Source organism: Pongo pygmaeus, chromosome 18, assembly GCF_028885625.2.
Source record: "Pongo pygmaeus isolate AG05252 chromosome 18, NHGRI_mPonPyg2-v2.0_pri, whole genome shotgun sequence".
NCBI classification, from domain to species: Eukaryota; Metazoa; Chordata; class Mammalia; order Primates; family Hominidae; genus Pongo; species Pongo pygmaeus.
In genome coordinates, this window is record NC_072391.2 from 25,513,041 (window position 1) to 25,532,705 (window position 19,665).

At 51.1% G+C, this 19,665-nt stretch overlaps 1 protein-coding gene across 5 annotated transcripts in view; it reads right to left on the reverse strand.

Annotated features, from left to right (window-relative positions):
* Positions 1–1,296: 1,296 nt before the first annotated feature.
* Positions 1,297–19,665, reverse strand: part of POLR3E (RNA polymerase III subunit E) — a 36,859-nt gene continuing 18,490 nt past the window's right edge. For 4 of the 5 annotated variants that reach the window (XM_054455624.2, XM_054455625.2, XM_063654064.1 and 1 more), the window contains 12 exons: positions 18,844–18,929; positions 18,491–18,535; positions 18,324–18,415; positions 16,582–16,702; positions 12,620–12,701; positions 11,135–11,194; positions 10,888–11,045; positions 10,280–10,341; positions 9,265–9,785; positions 6,955–7,032; positions 3,315–3,440; positions 1,297–1,854 (listed from right to left, as the gene is read on the reverse strand). In XM_054455624.2, coding sequence (XP_054311599.2) covers positions 1,798–1,854; positions 3,315–3,440; positions 6,955–7,032; positions 9,265–9,785; positions 10,280–10,341; positions 10,888–11,045; positions 11,135–11,194; positions 12,620–12,701; positions 16,582–16,702; positions 18,324–18,415; positions 18,491–18,535; positions 18,844–18,929 — 1,488 coding nt within the window. In that variant the 3' untranslated portion in view covers positions 1,297–1,797. Of the gene's footprint in view, positions 1,855–3,314; positions 3,441–6,954; positions 7,033–8,609; positions 9,786–10,279; positions 10,342–10,887; positions 11,046–11,134; positions 11,195–12,619; positions 12,702–16,581; positions 16,703–18,323; positions 18,416–18,490; positions 18,536–18,843; positions 18,930–19,665 lie in introns of those variants that run through there. The other variant, XR_008494769.2, reaches the window with a different exon arrangement.

Consider the following 19,665-nt stretch of genomic DNA (forward strand, 5'->3'; position numbering starts at 1 on the left):
ATCTTATTTCTGTGGTACACTGAGGTGCTATAATCTCTAGTGGTTCCTTAACTCTTGTAAAGGTATTTTTGTGTGTGGACAGTTGTTTAAATTCGTGTTTCTGCTGGGGGAGAGTGCTGGAAAGTCCTATTCTGACATCCCAAGTTCCCTCAATTTTTTTTAAACTATATTCCTTAAGTTTCTTTTTCTTGCTATTTGAGTTTGGTGTTTTAACCAATTCTTTTTATCAATGTGAAGTATTTAAGGCTCTGACTTCTCCACTGAGCCAATTAAGTTCTGCAAGGTGATGGGACTAACATTCTGTGCCGTCCCACATGAGCATTTCCCCTTTCAAAGTGAGAAGGAAGTAGGATGGAAAAGCTGAGACATATTCCAAATCGCTTTTGGTAACTTTACTTTTCAGGTTCACATATGTTAACAGAATCAATACACGATCAACTTGTTAAGCAATGTTACCAAATACTTATCTGGTAAAGTACATCCTTGATCAATGCCTTAGTGATTCTATAGCTAAAATATCAGATGTTTTATTTTGGGGGGAGTGGGGAAATAGCATAGACTGTCATTTAAACCTTCAGACAATTAGTGGCTGTGTTGTACAAAAAAGATGGCAAAAGCCTTATCTAGATACCAAAATTCACGTCACCCAACCTAGCTTACTCTTATTTTTTCCATCAGTTTCTACGGCTGTGCTATCTAATACTGTCGCAAATAGCCCCATGTGGCATCTGAGCACTTACGATGTGGCTAGTCCAAATTGAGAGTGTTGAGGAAGGTGTAAAATGCCGGATTTTGAAGACTTGGTACAAAAAAAAGGTAAAATATTAATATTTTACCTTATGTTGATGTTTTAGATATTTTGGGCTAAATAATATGCTAAAGTGACCTTTTTAAACTAATGTGGCTGCTAGAAACTTTCAAAATGACGTACGTGACTCGCCTCTTTCTAGTGGACAGTGCTGCTCTGTCTCCCTCCATTAGCTCCGTTCCCTCTAGATACATGTAACGCTGAGCCCAACAAGATCGCCTTCCTGTAACCATCTGAAGATAGCACCATGAGGCTAGTTTAGTGTTAGCATTTATTTTAAAAATACACAAAATAGAAATTTTTACATCAAAGTGTGATAACCACACTTATACATTGTTCCATACTTACCTGGTTTTGTTTGCATCTTTCTGCAAACATTAAAAGGAGATGGATTTGATTGATTTTTTGCTATGGTTCATGTGAACAGTTGAGACTGCTACATAAAGTAGGTGGTTGTCAAAAGTAAAGTGGCCACAGAATCCCAAGAATAGAATAATTCAATTTGGTTTAATGAAATTGGTGGAGGTCTTAGCAGATAGATAGATAATCCAAGACATATTGTCTTCTAGGCATTTTAAAAATTAAAAACTTTGAGGTTTTCTTCATGTTGTAAACATAACTTAGACCTTGTTGGCATTAAGTTTACAAAAGAAAATATTAAACCATGATTTTTATCATCCTGCCCATGTCAGTATACACTCTCTTTATTATGAGAATGAAACCAAATAATAAGCAAAATACATCAGGAATTTCAAATTGTACTGCAAAGAAGGTCCCAGCTGGTCTCTTCTGGGAGTGATCTAACTTAAGCTGACCCTGCGACTGGCTGAGGATAATCCCTTCTGTCCACTGCACCATGCAATGCCACAGGTCATGAGATGGTCAGTTCCTCTTGCTCTGTGTCATCTGAAGCCAGTCGAGGCTCTACTTCTGGTTCCGCCCTTCTTCCTTGGGCTTAGATTTGCTGGGTTAGTAGTTTGCTACTATTGTCAAGACTGTACTGTCCCTTTAAGGTACCACATGCCACCATAGCTTACACAGCAGTCCTATGAGAGAGAAACAGGGTAAGCGCAGATTTTTGCAGGAAAAGGAGCTAATTACATTCTGTCCACAATGTCAACACTCGATTTATGATTAGTGAATAGAATACAAATGGGAAATCAAAAACTGCCTAACCACACCACCATGGCTACTACCAGCCACCCTTTCCTCAGGGGTAGTTTTTTTTTTTTTTTTGCCACCCTTTCCTCAGGGGTAGTTTTTTTTTGAGACAGAGTTTTGCTCTTGTTACCCAGGCTGGAGTGCAATGGCATGATCTTGGCTCACTGCAGCCTCTGCCTCCCAGGTTCAAGCGATTCTCCTGCCTCAGCCTCCCAAGTAGCTGGGATTACAGGCATGTACCACTACGCCCAGCTAATTTTGTATTTTTAGTAGAGATGGGGTTTCTCCATGTTGGTCAGGCGGGTCTCAAACTCCTGACCTCAGGTGATCCACCCGCCTCAGCCTCCCAAAGCGCTGGGATTACAGGTGTGAGCCACCGTGCCTGGCCATTCCTCAGGGGCATTTTAAAAGTGAGGGTGGGCCAGGCATGGTGGCTCACACCTGTAATCCCAGCAACAGCTACCTGGGAGGCTGAGGCAGGAGAACTGCTTGAAACTGGGAGGTAGAGGTTGCGGTGAGCCGAGATTGTGCTATTGCACTCTAGCCTGGGCAACAAGAGCGAAACTCCGTCTCAAAAAAAAAAAAAAGGGGGTGTACAGATACTGACATGCCCAGAACAAGGATACTTAAAAAACAGTATTACTTATATGGCTCTGGATGTTTAATCAAAACAAGACATTGTCATCAGTTTTCTGTCTCTCAGTGTTGCTGCAAATATGGTTGGTATTTGTACTACAGTCACTTCAGAAAAGCATTATAGGTTGTACATTAGGTGCTTTCATATAGTAAACAGATGATATTCCTTTTTAAATTTAAGAATGGATTCTACTGAAAGTCATGTATGTGGCTATGGCAACAATCAGAAGAGTAGTTCAAAATTCAAGGGCGAGTAGAGTGAGGATTCTCAACTAGGCCCTATCATTTTAGAAGACGCTGACCCACGGCCAAGCTCATCCAACCCACCATATTTTTTTGTTGTTCTATTGTTTTAGGCTTTTAGCAGCCTGAAGCCATGGTTTTTAGTTTCTGTCTCTAGTGACAAGCAGAGAAGAGGGATGAAAGGGGCATTACTGGCCCAACCAGAAAGAGAAACAAAGCATCCATGGCTGTATTCTTTCCCTTGGACACCACTGTGACTATATTGTTTGAAGGGGTCAGTCCTCTGGCACATAACCCCTTCCCCAACCAATGCCAATCATTAACAGTTGCTCAAGACAAGACTGTCTGGGGAGGGGTCCCAAGGAAGCCTGATTTCATATACACAAAGACACTAGAGTCCCTTCTACACGCTGTCAGCCCCTTCCAGAGCCTTTGATATTGTTTGTTATGCACAAAATGGATGTACCTTTAGTACTTTATCCACCTCCTGTTTACTGAGATCTTCTCCACACTCTTGAGTCAACCGAGACTGGATCATGTTTCGGCGTACCCGGTAATTTTTGGAAAAAATTTCAAGCAAAACCTGTCGATGCTTTAGTAGCAAAAACACGTTATTATGGGAAACAGTGATCTAAAAAGAGAAACATCCCCAAACGAGACACCCAAGCCATGCACCTGACTTTGTGTTGCAGTCTCTTGATAAAAACCCTCACGCAGCACCTCTGGTTAAAGATGAGCCAAGTCATCTCTAGAGACCCAGCAAGACAGTGTACAGAAATAAAAACACAAAAGTAAAGGCATTAACGCTATGTCTGGAAACTTGAATATAAATAAAAACAAAGGTATATGCCACCATAACAAAAGAACTGGTGAAGAGACATGAGAGGATGAGTGGCTTGAACACATTTCTGCATGGTAAAATGCAGGCGTGCATCGGACTTAGCAGGCAGGTGAAGCGACAATCTAAGCTGCACGGAGATGAGAAGAGGGTGTCAAAATTGGTGTGAAGTCTTAACACACAAACATGCCACTGCATCCATGAAACAGGATGCCATAAAATACGTTACACCCCAAAATAAAAATTGAATAGAAAAGATTGAATTCATTATGTCTAATATCTGTCATAAGAATTCTGAAAGAACAGAAAAAAGTAACAACTCACAGGATTTTATAAGAACTCAATTGTCTAGCACAATAATGACTGCACCAGGGCACAGCTGAAATTGCACTGACTGATATACAGAATAATGAAAAATTCTGCAGTTTGGCATAAAGGAAAGAATACAGGCCAAATTTAAAAGACCAAGAAGGAGAATGTTATGGAATTTCAACAACTCTGAAAACTTAAACAATGGAAACTCTCTTAAAGATGCTTCATTCCAGGCGCAGTGGCTCACGCCTGCAATCCCAGCACTTTGGGAGACCGAGGCAGGCGGATTACCTGAGGTCAAGAGTTCAAGACCAGCCTGTCCAACATGGTGAAACTCCGTCTCTACTAAAAATGCAAAAATTAGCCAGGCATGGTGGCACACGCCTATAATCCCAGCTACTTGGGAGGCTGAGGCAAGAGAATTGCTTGAGCCCGGGAGGCGGAGGTTGCAGTGAGCCGAGATCGTGCCACTGCACTCCACTGCACTCCAGCCTGGCCGACAGAGGGAGACTCTGTCTCAAAAAAAAAAAAAAAAAAAAAAAAAAAAAGGATGCTTCATGTATCACTATTTGTCTAGGACTAGAATTTTGAGAGGCAAATCATTTGATCACGTAAAAACAGAAACTTTGATAACCTCACTTACACATTGTTCCATACTTGGCTGGTTTTGTTTGCATCCTTCTGCAAACATTAAGAGGAGATGGATTTGATTCTCCTTTTTTTTTGCTATGGTTCATGTAAACAGTTGAGACTGCTACATAAAGTATCATTTGCCTCTTAAAATTCTAGTCCCAGACAAACAGTAATACTGTATTGTAATACTGAAGATTAAAACAAAGCCATTTGAAGACACGAAAGAATGCAGACAACTCCTCTGTCCCTTTAGAAGCTAAAGCAAGGAAGAAGCAGAGATTCCAGAATTCAGCAACAGACATGAGGAAGAGCCAGTCTCACTGGAGAAGCAGAGGGAAAGGCTTCCCGGAAACCAGGCTTAATTAAGCAAAGTATCACCCTCGGTACACGTGTTCAGAAAATTACACAAGTGAAAACAGGAGTAGTGAACAAGGAAATGCAATCATAGTATATCACTGATGTTTGGCTCTACAATGGACAGATTTTCAGTTTATTCTGTAATAGTGCTATAAACAATGATAGTCAATTAAAAAGAGGTAAAGGCTGGGCGTGGTGGCTCACGCTTGTAATCCCAGCACTTTGGAAGGCCAAGGCAGGCAGATCACTTGAGGCCAGGAGTTCGAGACCAGCCTGGCCAACATGGTGGGACCCACCCCCCCCCTGCCCCCACCCCCGCTCTCTACTAAAAATACAAAAATTAGCTGGGTGAGGCAGCACAAGCCCGTAATCCCAGGTACCCAGGTGGCTGAGGCACAAGAATCACTTGAACGCAGGAGGCGTGAGCTGAGATGGCACCACTGCACTCCAGGCCTAGATGACAGAGCAAGAGCAAGAGCAAGACGCTATCTCAAAAAAAAAAAAAAAAAAAAAAAAAAAAAAAATGGCGTAACATATCTATCTCTCTACAGTCTCCTAAAATAGTTGAGAGCTAAATCTCATCCACCACAATGGGAAGCCCATTGCTAATGACAAGCTGATTTTTTTAAAATGGGGGCAGCTATTTTAGTGGTATCTTTTGGTGATTTAAATGCCTATGATCCTAGCACTTTGGGAGGCTGAGGCAGGAGAACTGCTTGAGGCCAGGAGTTCAAGACTAGCCTGGCCAACATAGTGAGACCCTGTTTCTGTTAAAAAAGTAGTAATAAAAGTGGTCACCTCTGAGGGGTGGCAGTCAGGTCAGGCAGTGCAAGAGCTTTCCTATTAAAACTTCTAGTCTGATTTGATGTTTAAAAATCTGCATTTATGTTATCAAAATATTTCAGATACCCTCTATTCTGGACAAAAGCACTCAAGCTTGCTCAGGAAAAGGCCCCAGCCCCTTAGATCCTCAGCCGCCAGTTGGCTCCCCTAAGAGGCAGCTGGGGACAGAGAGCTCAGCGGGATTTCTGCTGACTCCCTTCTCCCCACACCTTAGCAGCAGGGCCTAGACACGGTCAGACTGACTGGCGTTTCGACCATCAAATTAGGTACGTTCACGGCCTAACAAAAGCTGGGATGCAGTGTCCATGACTACGCCACACACACACAAGGCGCTGCTGCTTCCACTCACATTTCTGGGCACTGGACACCTGTGACCCTCCCCGTCACAGTGTGACTAGAAGCAAAATGACCAATTTCTTTAACCTAAAAGTCCAGGACCTGAGATCTGACAAGGAATCCTTTTGATTCCTGCTGCCAGAGGCCACCTGAGAAATGTGCTTCACCAGTGCTCTGTAAGCGTGGCTGGATCAGAGTCGCTCAGGAAGCTTTACAGAAATTCAGATACCTAGGACAGTACCCCATACCTACTGAACAGAACTGAATCTATGTTTTTTTTTTTTTCTGAGACACAGTCTTGCTCTGTCACCCAGTCTGGAGTGTAGTGGTGTGATCTTGGTTCACTGCAACCTCTACCTCCCAGGTTCAAGCAATTCTCCTGTCTCAGTCTCCCACGACCATGGGTATTTTTAGTAGAGATGGGGTTTCACCATATTGGTCAGGCTGGTGTCGAACTCCCGACCTCAGGTGATCCACCCGCCTTGGCCTCCCAAAGTGCTGGGATTATAGGCGTGAGCCACCACGCCCAGCCTGTATTTTTTAAAAGATGATTCTGATGGAGCTGGCTCACAGACTGGCATCTGGGAACCACTGGTTTAGGTTCAAACTATTGGCACATGCAGCTTATTTTGTCAGCGTACAGAGTTGGAGCAGAATATTTAAAACCGTGTGCGCCAGAAAATCTGAAATGTGTGGCTGCACTTCGAGTGCACATGTCCCCCAAGGCCTCCAACCCTGCAGGAAACCCCCCTGCTCCTGGGGAAGATGGCAGCAAAGTTCACCTCACCTGATCACTCATGTCTCCAGACTCCCAGAGGGCAAACACCTTCTGCTCATCCGGGGAAGCAGCAGTCTGTGGGGGAAACTGACCAAGGCCCAGGTGTGAGTTGCTTGTCCGTCTCTACCCCATGGATCCACTTGCTTGCCTCATCCCTCCCTGTCTGCCCCAGCCCAGATGCAGGAACATGGGTTCCAATCCCAGCTTCTGCCACTCACCATCTCTGAGGGCCTTGGGCAGCCACAAACCTGCGCCTGTCACCTCACCATGGGGAGGGGGCTGGCACACCCCCCAGGGCCTGACAGGTCTTCAGCGAGAGGGGGAGTGTGATGGGCCCAGTGAAATGCCTGGCTTGGACTCTGCAGATATCCTCCGTACAGTGGGGAAGCTGCGTCTGTTTCCCATCAGCCTGGCACCAACTCAACTCTGCTTTAACACCGAGTCCTCCCTCCTAAAGATGCCAACCTTGATGGAGGGGCGCCCCCTTCCCCATAACTCCTTTGGGGTACCCTGGGGGTTCTTTTCAACTGCTTCCCACATGTACCGTGTCAGTGTGGGTTAGAGGCACTGCCTGACTCCCAAGCAATCCAGGCCACTTGGTCCAAAGGTGGACCAGGACAAGTGTGACACAGGCCTGGGTCCTGGAGAGAAGGGGACGGGAGGGGGCGTCTGGGATGGTAGTTTCCAGTCCTGGTTCCATCACACAAGTAGCAATAATGGTTACTACCAGTAAAAGCCATGTGAGGCCTCCAATACACATTTGCATTTGAGCATTAGAAACTAGGGAGGTAGTACATGGGGAAAAGTAAGCTCAGAGAGGTTTGCTCACTGTCCATGGTCACACAGCTAATAAGCAGCAGAACCAGGAGTTCAAGTCAAGTTCTCGATCTATTCGCTTGCCCTCAGCTCCCTCATGTAGAACACAGAGGTGGCTGGGATCTGAGGTCTCTTACATCTTGGATGTGACTACAATACAGTCTCCTTGTCAGGACAGCAAGGACAGCATTACAGCTAGGGCCATCGTGTCTCCTGGAGACGCCGGCCCCACCCCAAAGCAACATGGACAGAGGGGGTCCGGAAGGAGGGGTGAGGGTGTCTGAGGGTGGCCATGTCCCACCCCTCACCTCTGTCCACTCCAGCAGCCCAAAACAACTCACTAATGTCAGCCAGGTGTCCTCCCTGCCCTGGCCCAGCTCATGAAGAAAGGTGAGCTTGTGGAGACCCAGACCCACGTGCTGGGTGGGCAGGAGCTCCAAACTCCGCCAGTACCTCCCACAGGGGGCTGCCTGCCAGCAGGGCCGATCCCCTGAGACAGCCTAGGCTCCACAGAGCCTCCTGTCCTAGTTTCTATTCCTCGTACACAGGGATGGGCCTTGGCCTTAGATCATCACCCAAGGCTGCAGGTGCTCCTGACCTTGGCAATGAAAACATCAATGCTTTCTTAGAGACCACCACAGCCCCACCTCACCCCATTTTGCTGCCAGGTCTGGGCAGAGCCTTGTGGAAAAGGAGCACGGGAAAGGCGTGCCTCAGGCAGCACCTGGCACTCTCCATCCTCAGCACAGGGAAACAGTCCCCAGCACGCACTCTGCTCCCCCCCGTCAGGGCCCCTCCCAGTGACAGAAAAGCAGCCCAGGGGGAAGGGGGCAGGAGGCTTGCAATACCACACTCAAGGCCTGGCACTGGAAGTGCTGAGAGCACAGCGCTGAGCTGGTCAGCTTGCTTCTGATGCACAGGGAGGCCGCCAGGACCCAGGCCCAAGCTGGGGCGCGGCGCAGCTGTGGGGAAGCAGCTCATCTTAGCTGAGCAGAAAGGATTCAAAACTCCAGGCCACTACACTGAGGTCCAAATTCCAGCTCTACTACCTCCTAGGTAGTGACCTTTAAACGTACATTTCATTCCTTGGAGCCTCAGTTTCTTCATCTGCAGATTGCAAAGAAGATCAAACGATCTTAGAAGTTAAATCATTCCAAACAATGGCAAAACTAGTAGGAAACGGTCAGGTGTTCTTGGTGGGGGACAGGGTGAGAAACCAGGCAGGGGCCCTGTTTCACTAGGCCCTGCCGCAGGCCAGGCAATAGGCCGGGCCTTCAGACACCGTATTTAGCCCCTACCACAGTCCTGTGACATAAAACCCAACATGATCCCACTTCATGAGAATAGAGCCTCGGAGAGACTGACTTGCCCATGTCACACCTAGGCCCACATGAGAGCAGATGCTCACCAAGCATGGCCTCCCGTGTCCCCACGTGGCCTCCCAACAGCTGGTTCTCCCCACCCCCCACCCCCCATCCCCCTGGCAGGCAGGGCTGTACTTACAGGCACCAGTATCTGCTTGCAACCGGCGGCCAGCACCGTGTCCTGCAGCATGCGGTCCGAGATGCCGCTGAAGAGCGTGTGGCCGGGGGGCAGGCTGGCCAAGTGCAGGTTGAAGAGGCGCTTGAGTTCGCTCAGCGTGAGCACAAACTGTCTCTGAAAGGTGGCCTCCACGAAGGCCCTCAGTTCCCGAGCCACAGGGGTGCTGGAGCAGCCCTGGGGCGGGTGCCCGTTGAAGCTGTCCGTGCCCGCAGCCCGCCCGGGAGGCAGCCCATTGGCCAGCTTGCTGTGGAGGCTGCTGGGGGAAGTGTCCATGGGCTCCTCCTCCTCCGCCTCGTGCTCGTCGTCCTCCTCGCCCTCCTCGCTCACGGGCTCCTCCTTGATCCGCACACCGGACGGGACCGCAGGTGCCCGCAGCTGCTCCTTCCGCTGCTGCAGCTCCCGCTCCAGCAACGCGTGGTTCTGCTGGGCCTTGGTTTTGGCTACTTGGATCCGCTGGTCCCCAGAGACCAGCCCGGCAGGTCCTGCGGGGAGGGAGGCAGCACTGCTCAGGAGGGCACAGGGATCTGAAGCCAAAGGCCCAGCAGGGGACCGCGGGGCTGAAGCAAGTGGCCCCGTCCTGGTCTCATCCCCAACCTTTCTCGGAAATCAGCTACCCCATCAGTGGAAGAGTGAGAACCGTCCCAATGTGCCGAGAGTCATGCGGGGAAGGATGCTGCTGAGTTCCTCCCCGCAGCAGCTCTTCCCGGCCCGCTTGTTGACCCAAGGGGGTGAGTGGGCCTCAGAGACCTGGAACCCAGACTCAGCCCCGGAATCCGCAAGCCTCCATCCCTGAGGCTCTGCTGCTGGGCAAGCGACCAGTTGCGGTCTGTGGGTGGCAGGAAAGGAAGGAGGGTGAAGGGTGAACGGTGAGAGCCCTCCGCCCTCTCCAGGTCCGGGCCTGACAAGCTCTAGCACAGCAGCCCTTCGGGAGCCAGTGTAGGAGCCGGGGCCTCCCAGCCCAAAGCCCCTCACACACCTGATTGTGCATCCAGCTTCTTTGGCATGGTTTCCTTTACAAGATTATAGACTTTTTCCAGTCTGAAAAGAAGAGTAACCCCATTAACTTTAAACCACATCCCCTACCATCTGCTTCACAAGAGAAACAACCACCCCTTAGGCCCCAGGACATGCTGGTTACTGACAGTGCGGGCTTGGAGCTCAGCCAGCCCTACTGGGTCCCTCTTCTGGCAGTGCACAGCCCCAGGACCACCCAGACCCCATCAGTCTCCTGCCAACACCCCTCTGGCCCCCAGGCCCCGGTTCTTGATCCTGAGTGCTCCCTCTCTCCATCACATCCCTCTTCCCTGAGCCCTCAGAGCACGACCGCCCTGATGAGCAGGTACTGGCTGTGTGTCCTGTGCTGAAAGGACCATGGGATCAGCCAGCAATGCCTATCAGTGTGGGGGAGGAGCATGGGGCCTGCGGACCCCCACCTGCCCTTCACACCCAGATCCAGCCCAACTGCGCTCTCCCCAGATGTGGGGTTTCTAGAGACTGCTCGGATCCGCCCTGACAGTGCTCCCCAGGATGCGGGGTTGCTGGGATCACCGGGCTGGCTGCCCCTCCCCGGCCCAAGGTGCTTACTTGGCCTGGATACCCGTCCACAGCATGTGCTGCCGCTGGACCACATCCGGGTGCTTCTTGATGAACTCCCCGTCATAAGGCAGAATGAACTCCCAGCCTTTGTTGATCCTCACCACGGCCATGTGCTCCAGGAAGTCCTTCACGTCCTCGGCGCAGAGCTAGAGGGGAAGGGGGCCCACGGTGAGGCACAGCCAGCCCCTCCCCTCCGGCAGCAGCCTGGGCCTCAGACCACAAAAACGCCACTTACTTTGGTCACGGTTGCCACCTCTTTCCTAACCACCCAGCGGCTCTGCGTGAACTTCCACATCTGAGGGAGAAGAAGCAGCGCGTTCCAGGGGCGGCCACGGACTGCTCCCAGGACTGTCCTGGGAACTCACCTGGCGGGCCTGGGAGCCGGAGCCTGGGACAGACCTGGGCTCCTGGCCTTGATTCTTCCCAACAGTGTGGCCTCAGGCAGTCCCTTCGGCTCTGCACCTCCCTCCTTTTCTCCTCCATAAAGGAGCTCCAGGCCCATCTCTTCCAAGGGGACCATGGGACCACCCCCCACCCCCACACCTAGACCACAGCGCTCCCTGGGGCGGGAGATGCCCTGCCCAGCTCCGAGGATACAATGAGGACTCGGGCTGGGAGGGGCTCCCACAGACACATGCTGTCTGCATAGGCGGCACTTCACGGTGGTGGCTGCTAATGGCTGGTCAGAGGCCGCCCATCCTTCCAGAAGCTCTCAGCCCCCTGCAGCCCCCACTCTGCCTCAACAGCTCCCCTGCACTCTGATTAGATTTGTGGGGTGACTGGGAGAGAGAAGGGTGGGGGGCTGAGAGACACACGGAATGGATGACTATCACCTACGCTTACGTAGACTGGACCACACCCCCTCCCAAGCCCCCAGTTCTGACAGTGTCTACACACTGGAGCGGGGCGGGCAGGGGCAGCTGGGGGCAAACAGCACTGTGTCTGGGGAGGCAAGCCTGGGAGTGGTGATTGTTACATGCTGACCCCTAGGAGCAAAGACGCTGCTCAGGCACCTGGACACTGACTGCCCAGAGGAGTTGGGGAGGCTCCTTCAGGAAGAGAAGAAGCAGATGCTTCCTTCAGCTTAAGGGCTGCCTTGTGACTGGGACGGCACACCAGCGCGCCAAGGGGTGCGGGACAGCTCCTGGGTGGCACGTTTCAGCCAGCACCAAGCCTAGGAAGACTGTGGCTCCCAGGTGCATGGAGTTCCAGGCCTTGGGAGGGAGGCCATGGGTGGGGTGATGGGAAGAAGAGAGACACCAGCTCAGGAGTCCCAAACTCCAGGGACAGGCACACGGGAGGCAAAGACACCTGGGACTGTGGTGAACTGGAGACCGCCAGCGCCTTGTGGGGAAGTAGCCCCAGGGGTGTCAGGGAGTCCGATTACCCTTGACAGCTAGACATCTGTTTAGCGTCAAAATTTTTTTTGCATCACAATTTCAATTTATAAAATCTGACAACCAAGGCAATATTTACCACTCAGGCCGAATGAAACGTGCCTCTTGACCCACCCCCGACTGCGCTAGAGGAACTGGAAGGTTCTTCCAGCCTGAGACCCCAGGCTTCTGAGAGGAAGGAGGAGAAAGGCAGAGGCCAGGGCCTCCTCACACACCCGCCTCCACCTGGAGCCTCTGCCGGGCCCAGGTCTTCAGAAGCCCTGCACCGCTGCCCCCCTCTTCCCACGCCCCCAACGTGAGTCCAGAGAACCCAAGGTACTTACAACGAAGTCTCGGCCCCTGCAGAGCACCTCGGCAGGCACGCCACTGTGAGGGCTGGATGAGTCCTTGGGGTATAGGATGTCACTGCCAATGCAGGTGAGGATGGCAGGTCAGTCCCTGCCCTGAGCCCCCTCTACCGCTACCCCTACCGGCCGAGCCCCAGCCCACACCTCTTTCCAACGTGGGCTGGGTACAGGCCTGAGCCCCAAGACCTCCCCTCAGGAGCCACATCTGTGAACACAGACATGGGAAAGAAGCACCCCTCTATCCCACACATCTCCCCAAGAGTTCTTCCTCTTATTACCCCTCAACCCGCCACGCACACCAGCCTCATCCTAAGACCCCTGCACGTTCAGGGAGAGGTCACGGACTCAGAGACAGACAAGGTGAGGAGCAGCCCGGGACCTCAAGGAGCCCGGGACTCTGGAAGACAACTGGTCCCTGCACGTAACACCAAGAGAACCAGGGATGAAGCCATCTGCAAGCCCTTGGCCACCTGCTGAAAGGGGCAGGTGGGCATGAACTGAGGTCAGAGGCAGGGGAGGCGTGTTAGCCCTTGGAGAGAACAGGCCCAGCACTCAAGGTTCAGGGAACTTCAGGGGAAAGGCCGGGGCCTTGGACAGCCGGGCACGAGAATCTCCAGAGTGTAGCCCTGACCCAGCTCCAGCTGCAGGCCCTGCAACCCAGGCTCAGCCCCTGCTGCGGCACCTGTGCTCCGACTGCCACTCCCTCTGCTGCCAGGCCCTCCTCCTTCCCCTGGCTCAGGTCCACCTGGCAACCACCTGTCACTCATCCTGCAAGGCCACGCTCTGTGGGGACATGGACTCTGCCAATGTGGCTCATCGCTGCCACTACAGCAAAGGTACCTACCAAGTGTGTGCTGACCGAACAAGCCTGGTTCATGCCGTGATCTCTGCATTCAGGGAGCTCAAATGTAACAGCCGCCATCCCCAGGGCCAGTGTCTGAATGACAGCCCGGTCCATGGCACAGAACGAGCAGTGTGGCCATAGTTACTGAATGGAGGCATGGATTTTGCGTTGTCTCCTCACAGGGACACACAGGACCCTCACCCAACGGCCCCTGACACGGCAGTGTGGGCAGCAGCAGAGTAGGGCTTACAGAAGTGCCGGGGCAGGTGGAATGCCCACAGTCCCCAAGTCCCTACCTTCCAGTCCCCAGGACAGGGCGAAACTAAAAGGGGCAGCACCTCCAGGGGACACATGCAGTGCTGGGCACAGAGCCCAGGGCTGAGCCATGAGGCTTGGGTTCTAACTGGACTCTGCGGCTGCCTTGCCGCAAGACTTTTGGCAAGTCCCATGCCTCTCTGGGCCAGTGTCCTCAGGTGTGTGACGGGAGGACCTCTCTTGGCTTTCATTCACTCATGGTGTAAATATACACAGGTGGTCCCATGTAACACGCGATGTGCCATCGCAAAAGCCTTCCATGATGAAAACGTGTAACAAAGGACAACAGCCACAAGGTGCTGACAAACTGCGCTGGGCGTCTGTGGAGCAGTGCAAGGGCGCCACCACGTGGCAGTAACATGAATATACTCTACAACTATGAGATGAGCTTTCAAGGCATTGTATTTTCTTAAAATGTGCAACATTTCACATTTTGTCACGTTGCTCACCTTAAACTACACTACTTAAAAAGTGAGTTATTAATACAATTAATGCTACATCATTTAGAATTGATATAATTCAAGTAAAATGTAGCCACATTATTTACCAAGGGTCTGCATTGGTAATATCCAGGCATTATCCCGGGTACTGGGAACATAAAGCAGGAGTCAAAACAGACATCCCCAATCCCTTGAAACTGATGGTCTCGTGGAGGCGGCACATGGTCTAGGGGAGGATTCGCAGGAGAAGAGAAACCACTGAAAGGCATCAAGCCCCACGCTCAAGACCTGTGATCCCCAGCAGATTATGTAAAAAATTCACACTTAGACACATTTAAACGAACTCGTAGAAAGCCAAAAACAAAGAGAAACTCCAAAAAGCAGCCAGAGGAAAACACAGGCAGGCTGCCTTCAAAGGAATAAGAATGAAACTGCCAACAGAAACAATGAAGTCAGAACACAACAAAATCATATCAACGCGTGGAAAGGGAAATAACCACCAATCTAGAATTCTAGAACGAAGGTGAAATAGACATTTCCAGACACACAAAAACCAAGGAAATGCATCACCAACAGACCCACATTAAAGGAAATACTATAGCATTCTTTAGGCAGAAGGAAATGATCCCAGATAGAAACTTAGAGATGCAGAAAGAAATGATGACTAAATCATAAACATGTGAGTAAAGAATATTGATTGACTGGATACAGTAATGTCTTATGGGGCTGAAAATATACAGAGAATTAAAATACACCAGGCCGAGCGCAGTAGCTCACGCCTGTAATCCCAGCACTTTGGGAGGCCAAGGTGGGTGCATCACCTGAGGTCAGGAGTTCAAGACCAGCCTGGCCAACACAGCAAAACCCTGCCTCTACTAAAAATACAAAAATTAGCCGGGCATGGTGGCATGCGCCTATAATCCCAGCTACTTGGGAGGCTGAGGCAGGAGAATCGCTTGAACCCGGGAGACAGAGGTTGCAGTGAGCTGAGACTGTGCCATTGCACTCCAGCCTGGGCAACAGAGCAAGACTATCTCAAGACAAATAAAAATACACCAATCCTGTGCGCTGTTCGGCAGCACATATACTAAAACTGGAACAATAGAGAAGATTGGCAAATTAAAAAGGTAAAAAAATATATATATACCAATCCAGCAGTGTATGAGGATAGATATAAAATATTCTAAGATCTCTGAATAGATTGGAATGGGGTAAAAAGCAGCAATTAACATTAAAATGTGTTAAGTCATGAATGAAAGCTGAAAACTGTAGGGTAATCAATATATGAGCCCAAACAGTATAACTTCCAAGTTAGCAGGAAAAAATAGAAACAGAAATGAATCCAGCAGATGGTAAGAATGATATAAAAATCCAATGCAGGCAGGACAAAGGGTACTATAGGATGACTATAATTAAGAACAATTTATTGTATAATTTTAAATAGCTAGAAAAGTGAAGTTTGAATGTGCCCAACACAAAAATGAGAAATGTTTGAGGGGATAGATATGTTAATTGCCCTGATTTGATCATTACATTCTATACATGTATTTAGATTTCACACTGCCCCCATAAATAGGTACATTATGTGTCAATTTAAAAAATGTTTAAATGCAGCCGGGCACAGTGGCTCACACCTGTAATCCCAGCACTTTGGGAGGCCGAGGCGGGCAGATCACGAGGTCAGGAGATGGAGACCATCTTGGCTAACACGGTGAAACCCCATCTCTACTAAAAATACAAAAAATTAGCTGGGCGTGGTGGCGGGTGCCTGTAGCTACTCGGGAGGCTGAGGCAGGAGAATGGCATGAACCTGGCAGGCAGAGCTTGCAGTGAGCCAAGATCGCACCACTGCACTCCAGCCTGTGGGACAAAGTGAGACTCTGTCTCAAAAAAAAACAGTTTAAATGCAATGTAGGCAGGACAAATAGAAAGCACTGTAGATTTAAACCCAAAGCACTAGTAACTGCATTAAATTTAAAAGGACCAAATGCTCCCATTAAGAGAATACAGCGTAGGCCGGGCGCGGTGGCTCACGCCTATAATCCTCACACACTGGGAGGTCGAGGTGGGTGGATCACTTGAGGTCAGGATTCGAGACCAGCCTGGCCAACATGGTGAAACCCGTGTCTACTAAAAACACAAAGATTAGCTGGCATGGTAGTGGGCACCTATAATCCCAGCTACTCAGGAGGCTGAGGCAGGAGAATCGCTTGGACCTGGGAGGCAGAGGTTACAGTGAGCCGAGATTGCGCCACTACACACCAGCCTGGGCAACAAGAGTGAAGCTCTGCCTCAAGGAAAAAAATAAATAAAAATAAAAAATAAAAAAAGCAACTTACCTCTTCACCACCCAGTTCCCTTGGACCAACATCGCCACCTTCTGTATGCCCCGCAGAACAGCCACGGAATCGATGGAGGGGCCCAGGAGGCTCATCAAGTTGGCAAAAGGCATGACCTTCACTGAGGAGGACGCAGGAGACATCAGACAAGGAAGAGGGGCCGGGCCCTTGTCTCCCCTCCACCAGCAGTCTGCATAGCTTCAAGTTAATGTAATACCCCCAGAATGTGATAACTAACAGTAATGACACCCATCATAGCCAACAGCTGACACTCTCAGGCTGTTCACTACATGCCAGGCACTGGGCACCTCATGAAATCTGAGGATTCTATGAAGTGTCCCTTGAGGAAGACTTGAGGGGTGCCTCAGGAGGAAGGCTCTGTTACTACTCAGACCTGGAAAGTCTTCAAAGCTCACCCATGATCTCTTGGCTAGGAAGTGGCAGAGCCAGGAAGTGAACCCAAGCCACCTGGCTCCACTTGGTGCCCTCAATCACTGTGCTCTGCTCCTGCCCAAGTGAGCCCTGGGCAGGGCCCAGGGAAAGTCCAAAATTTGGCTGGGTGCTTTGGCTCACACCTGTAATCACAGCACTTTGGGAGGCCGAGGCAGGCAGATCACTTGAGGCCAGGAGTTTGAGACTAGCCTGGCCAACAAGGCGAAACCCCATCTCTACTAAAAATACAAAAATTAGCCAGGCGTGGTGGCGGGCACCTGTAGTCCCAGCTACTCTGGAGGCTGAGGCATGAGAGAATTGCTTGAACCCGGGAGGCAGAGGTTGCAGTGAGCCGAGATTATGCCACTGCACTCCAGACTGGGTGACAGAGCAAGACTGTCTCAAAAAAAAAAAAGTTCGAAGTCCTCTGCAGGAAGGAAGCCTACAATCCCGAGCATATCACGGAGCTCCCCTCACTCCTTAGACTCCTAAGAGCTCATGGTGGCATCTCAAAGGACGAGCCCAGGTTCTGTGGCTCCATTCTGAACTCAAGGATCAGGTCTGTTGTTCACCAGCCATGGGTACCCTAAAGGTTCTGGCACTCAGAGTCCTTTGAGAAAAGGAGACCAGTCCTTATGGTGCTGGGTCTGGTGAGGGTACCCAGAAGCAATGCCAGTGAAGACACTGTCATGAAAATGACCCTAGTTGAGCCGGCGCAGTGAGTGGCGTCTGCTTGTAGGCCCAGCCACTCGGGAGGCTGAGGCAGGAGGATCACTTGGGCCCAGGAGTTACACAGCAAAACCCCATGTCTCTTTAAAAAAAAAAAAAAAAAGCCCCTAGTCCATGTTCACCTGCAAGGCCCTGTACTTTAGAAGCCTCCTCTCTCTGATTCCTCACATTGGCCCCCAGGAACTATCATTAGTCTCTTTTCACAGAAAAACAAAGCCTCAGAAAGGTTCGTGACCTGCCCAAGAGCATGGCAAGCAAGTGGTGAGCATGGCATGGGAACCCAAGCCCGCCTGCGGGGGCCAGCCGCACTGCCGTCCTGCATTCACAGGAACCCCAAGCCCGTCTGTGGGGGCCGGCCGCACTGCCGTCCTGCATTCACGGGAACCTGGGCTGCCTGCGGGAGCTGGCCGCACTGCCATCCTGCGTTATCTTTCCAGACAAGGATGCAGCTGCAAAGCTGGGCAGGCTGTGGGCAGCAGGGGCCTCTGGCCTTGCCCCCTGGTCCTCACTGTCCCACAGAGTCCATTCCTCAGGAGCCAATGGGACCGGGGCCCCCAGGAGGGCAGGGGGTGGGCACCCACCATTCTTCATCAGGATCTTGATCTGATCGGCCAGAGGCAGCGTGCGCAGCTGGGCCATCGACAGGACGTTGCTGGGGGCCACAGGCTTGTCTCTGGGGAAAGCAGAGGGCACAGGTTAGAGGCAGCCAGCCCGGAAAGGGAGAGGGTGTCCTGCCGCCTCTACTCACTTCTCCTCCTCCTGGCTGGGTGGCATCAGCATCATCAGGTACTCACTGCAGGGACACGGCAGGGGCAGAGGCTCAGGGCTGATCCAGGCTGGACCCTCCTCACCAGCCACCCAAGTGAGGGTCTGGGGAGCGGGTGCAGACAGCCCATCCCTGCCCTCCCCCAGCAGCCCTGAGCCCCTGCAGAAAAGGGGACCATCTCTTTCCAGGCCCACCCTCCTGGCCTTCTCCATGGGACAATGGGCTCCACCCTCATGCTAGAGGAGGGGCCACAGTCCTCTGGAGGGATCCACACCAAGGACCCCTGGGGACCCTGGGCGGGCATCCAGTTTGCATGCTGGCCCAGCCCATCCCACCTGGGTGACTTGACGAGCTCCGTGTTCTCCACCCCGCTCGAGCCGGGGCACAGCAGGTACTGACGCTCATGCTCAGAGCGACTGTCCTGTTGGAGGAGGGCAGGGTGTGAGAGGAGCCTCAGCTGATGGCCCCTCCCCAAGGCCTCCCGTCTTCCACTCCATGGCCAGCTACAGGACCACATCCAACCTCCTAAGCACGGCACCCAAGGCCTCTGACGTGGCCTCAGCCACTCATCTTCCTGGCCTTATGATCTGCCCAGCCCGAGCCCCCAAGCCTAGATGCCTTGTCTATAACACAGGCACACCACCAGCAATGACAAAATGATGGCTAACGTTCACTGAGCATCTAGGATGTGGTGGACTCTGTTCCACCGACTGTAAATATACTAACCCATCTCACCCTCAAAATAACTCAGCAAGGTAGGTACTATTATTATTACTCTCATTTTATAAGTAAGAAAACTGAGGCTCAGAGAGTTTAGCTAACATGCCTAAGGTCACGCAGCAGGAAACAGCAGTGTCTAGAAGTTTGACCCCGAGTCTAAGGGTCTGTTAACACAAATATCTTCCAAGAAGGTTCCAGAGAAATCAGGAGTTGTTCCCCACCCCAGAAAATATTGGGAGCCCTGGCCCATGGTGTCTTTGGAAGCTTCCTCACTCAGTACACAGTTTCAAGGGTTAGGTTCTAAAGTCAATGCACCAGGGCCAGGTGGTCGTGGCTCACGCCTGTAATCCCAGCACTTAGGGAGCCTGAGGTGGGCAGATCACTTGGAAGTCAAAAGTTCGAGACCAGCCTGGCCAACATGGCAAAACCCCATCTCT